This window comes from Cyanistes caeruleus, chromosome 6 (genome assembly GCF_971803275.1).
Source record: "Cyanistes caeruleus chromosome 6, bCyaCae1.hap1.1, whole genome shotgun sequence".
NCBI lineage: Eukaryota > Metazoa > Chordata > Aves > Passeriformes > Paridae > Cyanistes > Cyanistes caeruleus.
The window spans coordinates 62,001,204-62,018,827 of record NC_141706.1 but is presented as its reverse complement, the minus strand read 5'-3'; the positions used below and the strand labels follow the sequence as shown (position 1 = coordinate 62,018,827).

At 42.6% G+C, this 17,624-nt stretch overlaps 1 protein-coding gene across 5 annotated transcripts in view; it reads left to right on the top strand.

The window, feature by feature from the left end:
- SYNE2 (spectrin repeat containing nuclear envelope protein 2) overlaps nt 1-17,624 on the top strand; it is a 173,970-nt gene that overhangs the window by 93,629 nt on the left and 62,717 nt on the right. For 4 of the 5 annotated variants that reach the window (XR_015287862.1, XM_086892509.1, XM_086892507.1 and 1 more), the window contains exons 63-76: nt 2,200-2,325; nt 4,661-4,855; nt 5,398-5,472; nt 6,497-6,616; nt 7,364-7,465; nt 9,068-9,280; nt 11,027-11,194; nt 12,160-12,279; nt 13,211-13,323; nt 13,962-14,103; nt 15,009-15,140; nt 15,719-15,871; nt 16,124-16,333; nt 17,475-17,576. Coding sequence is in view for 4 of the 5 variants with exons in the window: in XM_086892509.1 (XP_086748635.1) it covers nt 2,200-2,325; nt 4,661-4,855; nt 5,398-5,472; nt 6,497-6,616; nt 7,364-7,465; nt 9,068-9,280; nt 11,027-11,194; nt 12,160-12,279; nt 13,211-13,323; nt 13,962-14,103; nt 15,009-15,140; nt 15,719-15,871; nt 16,124-16,333; nt 17,475-17,576 (1,971 nt within the window). In the remaining variant the exon portion in view is untranslated. The remainder of the gene's footprint in view (nt 1-2,199; nt 2,326-4,660; nt 4,856-5,397; nt 5,473-6,496; nt 6,617-7,363; nt 7,466-9,067; nt 9,281-11,026; nt 11,195-12,159; nt 12,280-13,210; nt 13,324-13,961; nt 14,104-15,008; nt 15,141-15,718; nt 15,872-16,123; nt 16,334-17,474; nt 17,577-17,624) is intronic. The other variant, XM_086892510.1, reaches the window with a different exon arrangement.

Here is a 17,624-nt window from a genome sequence, read left to right as displayed (position 1 = left end):
TACTACAATACAAGTCTAGCACCAGCTAAGGTGGAACAAAGGATAAAGCCATTAAACTGTGGCATTTTGAGTGCTGCATTAAAAAGGTGGTAAGAATCCTGCTACAGAGGAAAGCAAAGGGGAGCCAAGCTTCCTGTACAAATGTATACATTTCTTTTCCCCCAGGGATTAATCTTTGGATGAGTTTGCCCATACTTTGGTATGGATGAGGCAATGGAATATTGCATGAGTACCTTTTGTATAATTAAGTTGCATTGTAACACCTGAAACAGTAAGTCAGAAACAAAGCCTGTAATAGGTATTGAAAATGCTCTGGGAGAGGAGTTTAAGTGACTTAGTTCTCTGTTGAATGTTGCCCTCTGTTTTTTTATTGTGGCCTAAGTTTCACACCTAAATAACGTCATCAGGAGGAAGGTTTGGAAGCCAGATCTGCTTCTACTGGTTTTCAGTGCAAGAGAGTGGTATTATTTGCATATCTGATGATTAACTGACCTCATTTTCACTAAGCTCTTCCAAAACAAATAAACTGTGCATAGGTGGGCCTTTTCCATGGGTGGGTCTTCTGCAGCTACCAATGCAATATGAAAAGTAAGGAGCAACTGTTAACCAGGAAATAACTCAAAAGTAAGGCAGCACTTGTAGGAAGAAATCCCATCCCACATATATGGCTTAATTTGTTATACTGGATAAAGGATAGAAACAGATTTTCTTTTCTCTGAGTAGAAGGCAGAAACAAATTAATTGTCTTCAGGTAAGTGACTATCTTCACATATTGGTCCATGACAGAATACGTTGGAGTCTGTGTATGAAATATTCAGACTCTTTAGTCAAGGAAATTAGAGGTAGGACTCAATTTATTACTACATAGTGCTATTCATATGGAGTTGAAGGTGTAAGAGAATCTTCCTTTTAGGACGTCTTCTTTTACTTTCTCATTAAAGCTGAGCAAAGACCACCTATTCCTTTTTCTTTCTTTTCTGATTCTTTGGCTGTGACATTAAGAATATAGGCCACAAATATCTTCCTCTTCAAATTGCCTTTCTTTTTCTAAATTAGGAAAATAGTTTCTTCTCACTTTTAAGACCTGTAAAATAATAATGGTTATTTAGAACCTTATTAGCCTGCATTTTCTTGTGAGGGGGTGCTGCTATGAAGAAGTGACTGAAGCAATGGCACTGTTGCTGTTCATAGTAGGAGAGACTCTGCTCTTAAAGGCAGAGTCTGTGAACACTTTGCAGTGAGATCTTTGACCTGTTGGGTCTTTCAGGTACTGCTGTCAGCACTGTAGGATCAAGCCTATTGACTTCACTGGTCCTTTATTACCTTTTGCAGGCACCTGAGGAGCAGTCCTTTGATATTTTTGCTTCTTAGCCTGTGGGTCCAGAAACAGAGCCAACAAGTGCTGTGCCTATTCAGTGTTTTCACAAAATATTCTGACTTGTAGATGTAACCATTTCTTAATGACCTGAGACATCATGACAGGCTGTGACTGACAAATATGAGTGTGTGAGGATATTGCCCATTTCTGCATGAACAGCAAAGCCTGGGGGGGGCAATGAGATTTTGCTGTCACTGTCAAATGAGTAAAATTGAATTTGACTGTTAATAATATATAGTATGTTTTCCTATAAGCCATGTAATCAGGAAAAGTTCACATGGTAGGAATGTTTATCACTTTTATTGGAAGTATTCGAACAGTTGGACAGTGTGGTTGGGTTATCCTCTGAGCTGCAGTGTTTTCCTGGTGCACAGCACAGTTCATTCTTGGTCAGCGCAGAACTAGCTGGCAGTAAAGACTTGAGCAGCAGTAAAAACCAGCTGGGCTTTCAAATTGATATGAAACCCTTTATTTTCTCTCTTTTTCCACAACCTTTTCTAAATTGTAATGAATGTGATGAAATCTGCTCCATTTCCATTTGATAGCCAAATTCATAGTTCTGCTCTGGAGCTCCTAGACAGAAGACTCCACCGTACTTCAACTTGTGGGTAGAGCAGCTTGTTTGTCTTCAGCAAGTGAATAATAAACTTAGTGAGGGATGGGTTGTGCAAAGTTAGCAGAACAAACACAGATTCTGTTACACATAACTGCAGGTACAAAGGAAGCTTCAGTACTCTTCAGTTCAACTTTGTTTCCTTACTGACTTGTTTGTTTATGTACTCCTTATTTCAAAATTATTTATGGAGATTGCTATTTCACAGGAAACTGTAAAGAAAACAGAAGAATGTGAGGAAGAAATTGAAAAGTTGAAACAACTCCTAAAGAACCATTTGGTCGAAATATCACATGAAGATCAACCACAGGCTCAGAAGACTCCTTGTCCAGAGGTGGGTTTCATTATTTTCCTCTTATGTGTCATCCTTATCCTGATTAACACTAATCATGCTGATGAAGAGCACCAAGAAATAGTGGTGTGCTCGCCTTCTCCACCACACTCAAGCAGGCAATTGAATGCCATAGTGTGACCATGCAATTAATTACAATTAATATTATTTTGCAAGTTGGGTATATCTTTCATAGTACACTCCTTTACTGATTTTGATGTGTCATTTGTACCCTGATCAACTTGGAAGAAAAACTGGGTGCTGTTTTCATAACAGCTGTTTTGCTGAAACAATATGCAGCACTGAGAGCTTACCTGTGCTCAGCATCCTGCTAATTTTCCTGAGGTGGCAGCTTGGGATAATGCCTAAGGAGAGAACTGAGTCTCCTTCTGATGACTGGTCATGCAGTGCTACTTATGGGTATTCTGGTTAGGGTTAGATTCATTAGACTCCTTTCCTCACGGCCACACTGTGTTTTTATCACTGGTAAACATGTGTTGCTTTTCTCTCTACAGTCAGCTGCTTTCTGTAATGGATGAATTGTTTTTCTTAATGCAAAAATAAGATGTGTTTTAAAGATAGCACTGCAGAAGTCAGGAAATTTCTAATTAAATGTAATAACTATTTATAAAGTGCCTCTGAAATGTTCAGTTTTTTCCAGTCAGTCACAGTAAAGTTAATACACTTACATTGTACTTGCCTAATAACTATAATCACTCAGTAGGCTCCTAAGTACATAGCTGCTCTGCTGTCAGCTGGTTGGATGTTGGAGGCTTGATGTAGTGCTCAGCATGACTCATTTCCTGATTCTTCCTTGTTTTTGTCTCTGAGTGTAGGATTTTATGTTTAATAGTTCTTGTTTTAGCAGAAAACTTGGCAGATACAGCATTGCATGAATAGAAGTGGGCAGTGGAATTGCCCATCTTACTGAGGGACTGCAGAAAAAGAAGTGATTTTAAGAAAGATTTGGTTTCTGAGGAGGTTATGGCTAATTAAGTTTGCTAAATATCTGGCAAATATATGCTGGCAAGTCTCCTGTACTGAAATAAGTAGATATACTGTTCCTAGTGGATGTACATAAAAACATGCCAAATTGTAATGGATGACTGTTTCTTCATTTCAATGACGTTTTCTTTCCTTTACCTTTGGATGATTTTATCTTGTGGTTTTGAGTGTACAAAAGGAAAAAAGCATTGTCAGAGCAGAGTTCCCATGTCCTCTGAAAATTTGCTGGAGTTCCTCCTCCACCTTTCCTGTAATGCTGCCACCCTGGAGCTATGAACAGAAGCTGTAGAGGAGACAGGTCCAGCAGTCTCACTGCTTTCATCTGCCACAGATTATTACTTGCATAACATCACTAATGACAGAGCATGGTGTGGAGCCAGTGCTGTTCTCACTTCAAGCCTGGCATCAAAGCTTGCTCTGATCAACTGAGCCCAGTGTGCAAAGGGATATTTAGCCAGATTTCAGTCTTCTGAGCAGGTAACAATGCTTCAAAGAGCTTTAGCACTTTCAGTACCGAAGGGAGTAGGCCAATTCTTTCCATGTCCTGTCTTACTCTGTTATTTGCTGGGGTTTCTTGGTTCACCTGGAGGCTGGGTGGTAAGGAAAGCCCTAAGAAAAAACTCTTAGGGCAGAACACTGGCTGGAGCAATAGTTACGGCCAAGAAGGAGACGAAGACAGATTTATTTCCCCCTGTTAGTGCTGTTACTTGAGTTATTGTTTAGTCTCTGTGGAACATTAAATATTTTCCTGAAGCTGTGCTGGGGTCCATTTCTCCCAGTATCACATTCAAAGTCACGGGTTAATTTTGGCCCTAGCCACATCCCCAACACCCACCAAGTGATTTGTTTCTTTTGGGCCAGCTTCACCAAAGGCTGAGCCCTGAGCTACCCTCATTTGCTATCTTTGCCCTCCTCAGGGCTTTCCCAAGTGTCCAGTGTCAGGCTACCAGGGAAGGTAGTTGGAAGTAACATGCCCTGCTCTGACACATGGAGTAATGTAACCCATCTGCATTCCCTTTGTCCTGGAGGAAGCTGGTATTCTCATGGATATGCAGGACCTAGTTAGAATTGTTCCAGCCTGCCACATTTCCTTCCCCACTACTGAGTTCTGCATCACAAGTGGCAAGTGCTGTCCTGAGCTGAATCTGCTCTGTTGGTTTGCGTGTACCTGGACATCTCCTGCAGTGACCATGGGGAACTGTCCCAAAGCCCAGAAAAAGGAAAGGGGGGAAGTAGCCCCAGTACCAGTAAGATGCATCCCTAGTGTCATTTGTTACATTGCTGTTTGGTTAAATAAGAAAAACAGATGCTTACAGATGTTGTTGCTCCTTAGGGAGAGATGGAAGCTGTAAAAGAAGAAATCATAAAGCTGTGCCAAAGAAAGGAAGATTTCCTTACCGGGATGAAGAATTCCATGTCTGAGCTTCACCAGCGCCTACAGCAAGAAGTGCCTGAAGCAGCAGATGAACCTCCAGCCTCTGTATTGGCACAGAGTGACCTGATTGGGACTGATGTTTCTGGTCAGCAGGTAAGTGATCACTCACCTGAGGGCCAAAGAGGGGAGGTAAATAACCCTTGCTGCTCCTGGAGGAGTGGCATGTGAGAGAGGAGCACCCCTGCCCTGTGAATCAATACTGTCTCTCCTCCCCTTTGTGTTCAGAAGGACTGAGTGTGAGGCATGTCCAGGAGAAGGTAGGTGGGCCTCTGGTTCTTAGCATTTTTCTCTTTTGACATGAAGTTTGCATCAATCAACAGCAAAATGTTCCATGTGCAGTTTTGTTTATCGTCAGTTGTTCTGGGATTTTCAATAAATTATTTTCATGAGGCAAAATGAAATTTACCCCTTTTGTAGCAGGGCTGTTGAAACCTAACAGCCTCAAATCCCAATTTTCAGAGGTGCTTAGAACCTGCAGATTTCAGCTACTTTAATGTAGGTTGCCAGATGTTCAATGCTTCTCCAAAAGTGGATCTCAAGTGGTAAATTTGTTTTGGTTTACAGGCAGAAGTGAAGAGGCTTCTGCTGTTCTTGCCATGATTAATTGTGTTGTCTTTCTGTGTGTATTTTTGTAGTTGAAAAAAAGAGGAGTGATATCTCTTCTACCTTCCTTAGATGAAGAATCAGAAGACTGTTCTTTACACAGCAAGGTGAGTCCAGTGCATTTTATATATATACAACTGTGTATGTAAGAAGATTTTGGTAAAGGAGAAATTATGAAAAATGTGAAAACCTGAAATATTTCAGAACAACTTACAACATCTGTCATCACTCCAGGATATGAAGGAATTACACTCAAGCCAGTGTACCAATATTCTGGTGCCAATATGACAGAGCATCTTGTTCTGTGAGGTGTAATCCTGCTTTTGGTGGGATTGCCAATTTAATAATGCCCCCTTCATGGAAGTGGTAATGGCAAAATATGGCCCTAAATAGCAGTGTTTCCATGTGGAAGTGGGTGTCAGAAAGAATTAGCCTCTGAAATGGCAAAACATAAACAACAAAATTTATTTGTATCTTTGAATTCAAGTAAAAAAGATGTGATTAGACTATTGGGAGTGAAGTTCAGATAGAAGAGATTTCTGGGAGATTGGGAGAAACTGGGGGATGCTGCCCTACAAGCTGCTCTGAATCTGAGGGCTCTGAATGCCCAGGTGAACTGCACAGGAGCAGAACTAATTGCTTTTGGGAAAAAATTCTGTGGCAAGACAGTGCAAAGAAATCTAAACAGCTTGCAGAGCTTGTGCCTCACTATTGATCCAAGCATGTCTGGTTCAGGATTTCTCACTCTTCAGCCTCACTGCTGCAATTTTCTTTACATGTAGGACTTTTTAGGGGACAGGACAGGAGAAATATAGATAGTGTCTTCTTGTTGGTTTGGTGGTGGTTGGTTTGTTTGTGGGTTTTTTTGTCTTTTGTTTAATATTGTAAAAAAATGAGAATATTCTGCAGTCTCTAAAGAACATTATCAATGTCATGGAGCTTCTATCCATATTGCAGTAGAGCTATAGAGCAAGAAGAGGGGGTGGGACTTGGGAAACATAAATACAGGTAGATAAACAAGGCAGAAATAGAGCGAAGTGTTATTAGAAGCTTGCAGTGCTTTACATTGCCTGGAGGAATATCTGAGCTTCCTGGTCACAAGCTAAAGCTGAGCTGTTACTGCTTTTAAAGGGAAGTACAGCCACAGAGAAAGATGCAACCTTTTGGCCTTCAGAAAGAGGTGATGGAAGACTCAAGGAAGACAGTGCAACCTCCTGGTCTTCTGGTACCTTGTCAGATGGCATTGTTCAGGTAATGCACTCAGCTTTATCTCTGTGGAGATGGGAACTCATCTCTGTGGAAAAGTCCTAAGTATCGCTGAAGCCTGCAATGCAAGAGGACTGCAGGACAAGGTGGCCATACTCATATCTTCCATCTCACACTAAATCTTGCCATATAGAACCTCTTTTTCTGTTGTACATATTGGCTTGACTCAGTGATCCTAAGTGCTTTTCCAGTCTAAATGATTCAATGATTCTAATCCCTTTTAGCTTCACAAAACCCCCAAAGGTAGAAATGTACATTTAGTAGAAGCAACTTGTTTCACTGATTCCTGGAAAGGCTCTAAAAATCTGGGAGATGATTTGTGGAAGAGATTCTCTTTGTACATGAGAAAATCAGTAGGACACTGATCAGCTACAGTTGTGGTGCCTTTCTGTTCTGTACTTCATGGTGCCTCAGTAATGTTGTCACAGCTGCAGTTGTTCATTTCTGTACATCAGAAGGCATAATAAAACTGCTGTCTGTGAATATTCTTGGGCCAGGACCACAATAGGTTGAGTGGTTGCTGCTCTTTCAGGCTTCTCTAGCACAACAAGGCAGTGGAACATAGAATCAGAAAGTCATTTGGGTTGGAAAAGACCTTTAAGATCGAGTCCAGCCATAAACCAAACACTGCCAGGTCCTCCACTAAACCATGTCCCAAAGTGCCACATCTCCACTACTGCACATCTGTATGGAAGATAAGAAATATTTCCACTGCTGCCTTTCTCTCTCCAGGATGAGGATGTTATAACTGAATCACACAGTAAACATGATGAAGAAACATCTCCACAAACTTTGGAGGGCACTGAAGGTCCTGGCACAGGCAGTCTGGCTATGGTGAGTTTGAAGGACTGAACAAGGTGACCTCCTGAGTGAGTTTTGTGACTTACCTTGTGGGCAGAGGCCCTGGTCCATTGTGGTTTTGCTGCTGGAGTTTGCTGCAGTATGATGTGGTGTGATACTTGCAACCCTTTGTGGGCCTCTTCATATTGGTGCTCTGGGTGATAAATTTTCAATTGCTACTTGAAAGTACAATTTTCAAGGGAAAAAATGGAGTATTTTCAGCAGAGAAGCTGCTGTCATTCAGACAGGCATGAATGGAGGGGTTCCATCAACCACAGAAATTTTAAATGGCAGTTAGAGGAGGAATTAAGGAGCTTGACATGCGTTGCTGCTCTATGGAAGTCATGCAAAGGCTAAGAGAAGAGTGAGCGGCAGCCAGTAGGTTAAATACAAAAGTGTATGGTGGCATGAGTGCTCCAGGAAGGCCAGGAGCAGCAGTCTGATGGCAGAGCAGCTTTAGCTTTTAGCATTGCAGAATCCTGGAATTGTTAAGGTTGGAAGACACCTCCAGGATCAGAGTCCCACCATTAACCCAGCACCACCGTGTTCAGCACTAAGCCATATTTCTAAGTCCCACATCTACACATTTTTTGAACACTTCAGGGATGCTGATTCCACCACTTCCCTGGGCAGCCTGTTCCAATTCCTGACAACCCTTTCAGTGAAGAAATTTTTTCAGTATCCTGTGGCAGGGGGCTTGGAACTAGATGAGCATTGGCTCCTTCCTAGCCAAACTATTCTATCATTCTGTGATGACACTGATAGCTGGAGCAATGCATTTTGGCTCTTTTTTTTTTTTTTTCTGCCAAAATCTCATTTAAATATGAAGCTTGTGCGCTAGCACTGGCCATCTCAGTTGCCTTAATGTGTGCTCTGGAGCCACAGGAGCATTCAGGTAGCTCTGTTCTTGCGGTGTTATGCTTCATTTACTTACTAAGTACCAGTGTGTTTGCATGTGTGGAGGCATATACAGACCTGTGCAGCCTTCCAAGTCACTGCTCTTTATCTCCAAGTACTTTGGACTTTTGTTATGGACATGTGCAATGCAGTATTGCTTCTTCAAGGAGTGCATTTAAGAAGAATTGCACAAGATGTCTTTAAAAATACACCATGTTTTTATTGTGTGACCTAGATCCCGAGTAAAGTATATTTAACTGCTGAACTGAACGCGCACGAGTAGCTTGTAAGCGTTGTCCAAGAGCTTGTTCTGCAGCTTCCAGCTGCATTGCTTTTGTGTGTAACTCCCACAGAAAAACATCTCTCCCCAGGGGAGAGCAGGTTAATGGTGAGTCATCACTTCCTGTGCGCTCAGGTATTGCTGCTGTGCCCAGGTAGATCCCTGCAGATGCAAATTGCTGCCTGGAAACCTGTTACACCAGATCCTGGATCGCCAGCCTGCTGAGTTTCCCTTTCTTTCCTTTTTTCCTTCTTGGTTTGTGGCTTTTTTCCTCCCCACCAAGTGTGGGAACGTGGCGACAAGAGTTGTTTTGGGGCTCTGTGAGTGTGGAAGTTAATCATCTCTCACTGGAAAGGCGAGGGGAGGGAAATTACAAAAGCAGGTGGCTCACCAGGCTGCTTTGATGTGCTTTGCTCCAGAGCCACCAGCCGCCTCCAGTCCCCAACGCCGCCCTGGGCTCGCCGACAGCGCTGGATGGAGCCAGGCTCGAGCCAGAATCCATCCTCCTGGTGTGCCAGGCCCAGGTGGCAGAGCTGGAACAATGGCTAGACAAAACTAAAATGTCCCTGAGGTCAGACCCTCAGACCCCCCAAAGGCAGCAGATGGTGGAGCCGCAGCTTGCTGATTGCCAGGTAAGGTGGTGACATTGCTGCTGCCATCCCCCAGTCCCCTTCCCTGGGGTGTGTCTGCAGAACAGCTCTGCCTGCTGCCTCTCCTGCTCCAGCAGCTCCTCACTCTGTGTACAGAACAGGTGACTGCTGGGCACCAGCTTCAGATTTTCCAGGGTTTGGTTAAAACATCTGGTTTTAGGGTTCTGTGTGCGTCAAGGGGATTTAGGTGGAATTCTGGAGTATATGTAAAGCTTTGGTTTGATTTGGATTATTTTCAAAACCATGGCTGAGTATAGTTTGAATCCTCTATTAAAAGGCAATTTTTCATTGGTCCTGATCAGCTAGGAACAAAAGAGCATTTTTTTTTCTTCTGACATTTTCACTTTCTGCTTGTCAGAATGATTTAAAAGACTGGGCTAAGAAAGCTTCCATGCTGCTAAGTTCTACTTTTTCAGTCTTTCCCATAAACTCCTAGCACAGAAAAATAGTGGCTTTCCCCCTACCCTCAGTGAGCAGTGGTGATATTTTCACCTACTGCCTGCACTTGGGACAGCCTCTTGCCCCCACAGCAGCTGAACAAAAGGAGTGGGTGGTACCTGTTGGTGAAAATGGGAGGAGGAAAACAGGACTGGCACAAGGGGCTGGGTGGGAGGGAGCCCTGGCATGCAGCATGTGCAGATTAAAACAGGGCTGAGGCTCCCCACTGTGCCAGTCTGGTGTGCCAGGTTGCTTCAAGCACTGAGCCTACCCAGAGCAACAAATTTCACTCACAATAAAGGAGCCAATACCAAAATTGTCCCCATTTTAAATTACTGAGAGACAAAAACAGCTGTTTTGTTGTTGGTTTGGGTGGTTGTTTTTAATTGGAGTGCCTCTGGGTTTAGGCTGTGATTCAGCCAAGTGCTCAGGTGCTGAACTTTGTGGGTATTAGGATCCTGAATGTACCTAAGTAGCTGGCTGTGTCTGGATCCTGTTGAGGGTTCCTGTCAGCATGGGCTTCACCAGGGCAGCTGCAGCTGGTGAGAACAAGCAGGCTGAATTCCTGTTGGCTTCAAACAGCATGGCTCAATGTTAAGACATGAACTTGGGCAGGGGAAGAGGGTTCTCTAACTTAGTCAAGATCTACACAGAAAAATTCACACAGAATGGAAGAAACAGTCTCTAGGTATGGGTGTATGGTGTAAAGTAATTAATTTATTGCAGCTGATTACTTTGCAATTGAGTCATGGTACCTTTCTCCATGGTCACCTTAAAAACATGAGTTTAAAGTATGCAGGGATGCACTTTGATTCACAGCAGCTTGGATCAAAAATCAGATCCCAACAGTTTACAATGGCCTGGCTGACACGTGGAAACGTTCCTATGTGTTGATGGTTCAGCATCATTCCTCCCAAAGAGTGATGTGAGCTGTGTGTGCATTGCCTCTTTCTCCCACACTGAGGTGTGTTGTCTTCTTGGTTGCATTCAAATGGAGTCTGCCATTTCTGCTGTCCTCTTTTATTACTTGGTATCTGAGTTAAGATAACCTCCTGCAGATGCTCTTGTTTGAAACAGTTTTAAGACTAACTCTGTATAAAATTCTTTTAATTGTCCAGAATAAAATTACTACACTGGAGAAAATCTAGGGGGATTGCAGCTATTTCTCTCTTTTCCCTGCAAGTTTCTCTTCTTTTCAGGCAGGGGAGGTGTGAGCATTGACTTCAGAATGCTGTCAGAACAGGAATGTTGCACTTCTGAGAATGAGTAATTATCTGCTGTCCCTTATAGGTGAGGTTATCAGAGATTGAACAAAAGGTCCTTTCTTTACTGGAAGATTGTGGAGATAGTGCAGACTACCAACAAAAGACAGAGGCTCTTTCCCTGAAGCTGAAGGAGGTGAAGCGCAATTTGGAAAATGTCCAGATGATGCTTCAAGACAAGTACAGTGAAGAACAGGTAAATCATATGAATGTTGTGCAGGGCAAGAGTTGAGAGTCCTGGTGCTTTAATGGCCTGTGGTTGCAGAAAAACAGTTAGAGCTCACTGTGTGAAGCAAGGAAAGGAGAAATGTCAGAGTTGCCATTATTCAACTTTACAGCGCTGTATAATTACTTGTAGTTTGCAACAAGTAGTGGATTTTTAATGAGTCTCTGAACAGCATCTTTTCTGCTTTAAGTGCTCGGTGACAGAGGTCAGCATTTTGCTAAGAGCACAGGAAAAGGACTTAGGGTTTGGTTTTAAATGCCTCCAAAGGCCATGGTGTTTGTCTGTGACAGTGTCATAGCAGAGAAGCCTTTTAGTAATTTTCTCTTTGAAGAATGCTTAAATGCAGTAATTCTGTCAGCTCTCCTGCACCACAGCTGCACAGTCTTTGCTGAGTTTCCCAGTGGGTGAGATTGTAACTCCTGGCTTCAGAGCTCATTCCCTCTCTGTTGTGTGAGGGATCAGAGAAGCCCACCTAATGTGTTTGTTTAAGAGCAGCCACAGTCCCTCTGGTGTGAATTAGCAGTGGTAAAGGCTTGTGTTGAATTACTTCTGTGAGCACAGACAGATTTAAAATCCAGGTGTGTGACCAATTTTATAAGCATAAATGCACATCCCTGTATTTTGGTCAAACAAAAAGAAGGGAGGGTTAGTATCACCTAATCTGCTGGCAGGAAAAGCAAAGAAAGCAAAGCAACTTGGGGGAGAGATGTGAGGACCTTGGCAGAAGGTTGGAATGGTTAGGATATTAAAACTTTTAGTAAATTCAACTGGACAAAAATCTTTGCAAAAGTAGCAGCTGTGTTTCATGTGCTGCTGATTCTGTGTGTGGTAAGTCCAAGGCAGCTCTGCTTTTGCCCTTTCCCCAAGATACAGCTGTGGGATTCTGCTCTCTTGTCAGGCCTGGAAGCCTTCCCACAACAGCTCTCCCTTTACAGGTTCCCAGCAGGGAGAGGATTGACCCAGAGCCCCTGGAGATCCTGCACTCCGATGGTTTCAGCACATCCCAGCTGCCCCTTGCCCAACAGCCCTGGCACAATGGGCTCCAGCAGCCACAGGTAATTAATTCTCCTGCCATCCAGGGGCCAGGCTGCTCCTCATCCCCTGTGGGCTGGGGGCAGCTGCACTTAGAGCTGCTGCAGTTTCCCTGTGGGATCAGCTCTCTCAGGGATAGGTTTCAGCTACCCATTTCCTCCAGGATTTGGGGAGTTTGTCAAGATGGAGAAAGGCCTCACCCCTAAAATCCCTTGTCCAAAAGTTTTAGTAATACCAAGCTAGGAGATTGGAGGGGTGGGTGATACCATCTGAATCACCGTGAAGCAAGGCAAGAGTCCTAGCTTTAAAACACTGATGTATTATGAAATCTGAGTCTACACACTGATACTGGTTTTGAAGGTAAGTTTGAAACTAAAGTTTTGTCAACTTTAGTTAGCCCATTCCCATGGGCTAACACTTTTAAGGTTGTTGTTAACACAATATGAAAATTCTGTCATGTTCTGTGCTCTGAAAATTACTTCTATTTTGCTAACTGTAAATTAACTTTTGCCTTATTCTTGCTATAGGAAAAGAGCTGGAGAAAGTGGTCCAGCTAGAGTTGCTAGAATTGCTCACTTTTCACTCAACACTCTCCTTTTAACTAATGGAACTTGAACTCATATTTGAGCAAATCCCCATTTTCCCTTGCCTATTTCTTTATGTAAGGATTGCAGTCAGTGTTGTTTAAGTTTCTATATGTAATTCGTTTCTGGTTGGGCTTTGCTTTTAAAACTTTAGCTCAGGTAGAAATATATTCCATAAAAAAGCATATTTGCAGAAAATGGCTTGTTCTGTAAATTCATATTTATACATAAACTGCATTTTATTCTAACAGATGTAGTTTGGTTTTTTTCTTTGCTAAATGATTTCACATAAAATGTGATTGGAAAAGCACAATCATCATTTCAGATTATTACAGTTCACATAATTGCTCATGCTATTCTCTGTGCACAGGACCTGAAATTAAAAGCAGCTGAGCAGAAAAGCCTCATTGACTTTATTGAGTCGTGCGTGGAAAAAATGCAGCCACAGCTTGAGGACAGCGTGACTCCACAATCAGAGTCCAGGTACAGAATAACACAATCAGTCACCAGGCTCAATGATGTAAAAGTGCATAAATCTGCTCAAGCCTTGCAGTGGCACCCCTGGTTCTGTTCTTTCTTTCTGTGTGCCTTTAGAAGAAAAATGGCAGAAGCTTGGGGATTTCTGCCATCAGCAATCCAGAGAAATGGAGGCTCATTTATGGGACAGCCTGTTTGATACTGGGCTGAGTCCAGAGTTTAGGATCTCACTAACAGGTGGGACTGACACCTGCCATGAGCTAAATCAGGCCTGTCTGTAGTCAGGTTGGGTGCTCTGCTCACAGCCACAGCTGTACACACACCCAGCCAGTGTAAGGGCAGCAGCTTTGAAAAAGGGCACGTGGGCATCAGGCACCTTCCAGCATGGAACCAAGACTTCCTATGGGACTGTGCTCCCTATGTGGTCATTTCAGAGGTGGAGGCTGCCAGCAGGCTCCTGGCATATTTCATGTGAAGGGGAAAGTCCAAACAAGTTTATCAAAGCTTGGATTAATAATCATATATGCACTTGGTTTTGCTTTGCTTCTGAGGCAGGAGCAAGAGAAACTAATCTTGTACAAGAAACCTAGTTTTACTTACTCTGCTTCAGTAATTGTCATTCTAACAATGTATTCTCAATACAGCAATGGAGAATCTGACTCAAAGAGCAAGCAGGCTGATGCCACCTTAGCTCCAAAGGATCACATGGGTAATAAATGGCAATATTTACAACAGGAGCTGTCATCAAAGATGAAATCTCCTCCCTGCCAGCTTGTGGAACCTCAGGTTTGTTTAAGTTCCATAAAACACTCTGATAGTGTAGATGGCAATTAGTGTATCTTTCTGTGTCATAGTAGCATGTGGCCCTCCATCAGATAACTGAAATTGTGCAAGGGTTCTCCAGAGGAGATTGCTGCTGCATAGTGTTTCCATAATTGTCTTTTAATTTTACTTTGAGGTAAATCATGTGTGTGAGGTAGTGATTGCTAAGCAGAGTGTGGGAGCACTTAGGTGAATCCCTGTGGTTAATATTCAGAGTAGATGTTATCTGCTTACTTCTTTCAAGAGAATGAAGGGAGTTACCCAGCAAGCTCACAGCTGGTTCCCGTGGATGTGGGTGAAATCTCAGTTCCCACAAGTGGGAACACTTTGGTCAAATCAGATCTGTGGCTTAAATTTTGTTCTGCCATTCGGCACTGTGTTCTCATTCTCACACATCAAAAGCAGAGTTTGAGCTGTATGTTCTGTACAGACTGCAGAGACTTTTATTGCTTGGATAAAACTGTCATTCCTGGTATTAACAATTTTGTTCATACTAAATTAGAATTATTAGATTTTCTGTTTTCTGAAATTGCTACAATACGTGGAAGAATATTAGCCATGTAAAAGGGTGAATATCAGCTCTTCTTCAGGCAAGACTTACCCTGCAGTGGGCAGTAGGGTTGCCTTAACCCAAACTACAGCTGTAGACCATAAAGCTGGGAATCAGAGGCTCCTTTTTCAATCAAGATCCCATCAGGGCACAGCCTGCCCAAATTCTGCCAGTGAAAAGGGAACCCTGCTATCCAGGTGCTTTATATCAGTGCCTTGAATCTTTTAATGCTTTTTGACAGGAGTGTTATTTTGTTGCTCATAGCCTGTCTTCATCTGAGCTGCTCTTCTAATTGCAGTGTTCTTTTTCCAAATGTTAGATCACAGCAAAGATGAACATGTTGCCTCGAGGCACATTCTCAGGTGCAGGAACCCCAACTGTGGAAGAGCTGAAAACTTACACTGTCCAGCTGGGAGACCTGAGCCAGGAAGCAAATGTGGTGCATGCACAGGTAAAAATGGCATGTCCTAAGCATTGCAAAAAACCCCAGGGGTTCTAGACACAAGACACTGTTTGGACACTGGGAAACAGCCAGTAATCATATTATTGCAAATGGCATTCACTGTAGTGAGCTTTTGTGTTGGGTATGGATTGTAATGTAGAAATAGGCTGAGGACTTTAACAGGAAACATTTCAAGTTTCCACTACGATACTTCTACCTAAATCCAAAAGTTTGCTCGTGTGGGTAAAAATCCTCAAACTGTATAAAGCAAGGAGCCTGTGAATGATTTCAGTAAATCTGCAGGATTGGAGCTGATACGACAAACTTCTTGTGCTCATGCCTGAAAAAAGAGGCATGTAGGAGCACAGCCACTGTCCAGTATATAAAGGGCCATTGTCTCAGCTTTGGTCCCTACAGCTCTGAATGTTGCATGCATATATCCAGGTCTGTCCCTCAGTATTTCATTAATTCCATTTTAGTATTGGCTGAGCAATACTAACTTATTAGTATAATTCACCTTATATGAGTGAATGAATCTTAGCCACGCCTTGGATGAAAGTACTGAAAACTGGCTTGCATTTACCCAGGATAATGTGGCAGAGGAAGTCTCTTCCAATTTGGACAGAAAATTGTTTGAGTTACTTCTGGCAATCAGCCGGTGTTTGAATAACATGGAGGAGATGCTGAACACCTCCGTGCTCTCCACTGAAGAGGCAGCTGTGCAGCAGGCTCTCTATGAGGTAACTGCCCCAGATCCTCCAGGCAAGGAGAAACCCCAGTGGATTTCTGTTACAGCAGAATATATATGGCCATATATTTCCTCTCTGTTCTGCTGGCATTTTTCAGGAATAATGCTGCCAAACTATTTTGTATTGCACAGATTTGGGCCTGTTGCTTTTAACAATTACCAATTGGAGCCCTGCTGCCTCTTACAGGGAAGAGTCCTTGTATACACCATTTTCACTCATATTGTTTTTCTTTCAACCCTTTAGACTCTGTCTGTGGAGCTGCAAAAACTTCATGCTGATCTGAGTGATAAAAAGGATGATCTCCTGAAGTCCATCAGCTGCGCTGGTGGGAGCACAGATGTGTTCTGCGAGTGCTTTAACAACTTGCAGGCGCGGCTGGAACAAACTCAAGCTGCCACTGCCTCAAGGAGCAGCTCCATGAAAGCTGGGCTGGATCATAATAGCAATTACCTGGTACTCCACTGCCAAATGCACACCTTGTTTTTCACAGCACCTGTTAGGCTTGTCAGTGTTAATGCGTTTGGGTTACAGACGAGCAACCTCTAATGGGCTTTCTTTTTTCACTACTTAAAAACTTGTCTTGGCCTCTCAAGAAGCAGATTAATTTTGCTGTTTGTAGTGCTGCAGAGGCCTGGATCACAGTAGAAAATTTGCATGCAGAAAGTATGGAAGTGACCTGGCATCCCATGCAGGCTGAGCTGCAGGCTAAAGCAAGTTTCTCTGTGTAGGGACTCGGCCAAGGATGGTTTCATATATTCTTTCATATATTCTTTCATCTGCTGTGTCCTCAGGAAAGGCAGACTTCCTCCCTTGTGGTGCCATGTCTGACACTAGGCTGTTTTTAGTAATGTATTGAAGGTTGATTTGACCCCACTGCATTTACTGTTCCTTTAGATTTTGTGCCACAGAAGCAGAAGCCACAGTTTCATAAATTTTCCTTCTTTTGTTCTTTATTGGAAAAGCAGATTGTGAGAAGCTTTTCTTTAGGTTCTTGTGATGGGCTACATCTACTAATGCTGGAAAATATTCAGATCAGGTGTTTAGTCAGAACTAAGGAATGAAGAGTCTGGGCTTTGAAATACAGTTTTCAATGTCCAGCAAAACTCCAGTGTGCTCATCATCTGCAAGTAATCCTGGCCTTTCACTGCTGAATAATAAAGCAGCTCATTTGAAGAACACTGGGATGTTGTCTCCAAACAGCCACAGAACTAGTCTTGCAATGTTTACTTATGCAGAATCCATAGAGCTCCATCAGTCCCCAGTAATGGGCTCATTTTCCTATTTTCAGAAGAAAATAATTTGATTCTTTTACCAGTTTCCCAGATTTTTACAGTCACAGAGGATCATTGTGACAGAGTAATCTGCTTCTTATACACTACCCAGACTCAGAATTTCCTTCGTCCAATTACTGCTTTAAGCCCATAATACATGTGCTTTATTTTGGTGTTGCTTTTTTCTTTCTTTCCTGTTTGTTTTTTGTTTTGTTTTGTTTTTTATTTAAGGAGGTAATAATTTTGTTTGCTGTGTAATTTTTTTCTGGTCATTACTATACTCCTGTTATATGATATATTTCTGATGTTTGTTTCTTTTGCAGAATCAAACCAGGCTACTCTATGATGAGTTAACTGAGAAAAAAGCTGCTCTGCAACAATGCTTGAATGAACTACGTGGACATAATGTTTCTGAACAGCTTGAGGTAATTTTATTTGAAGGAAATGAGAGTTTTTACAGCATTAGCTATTAC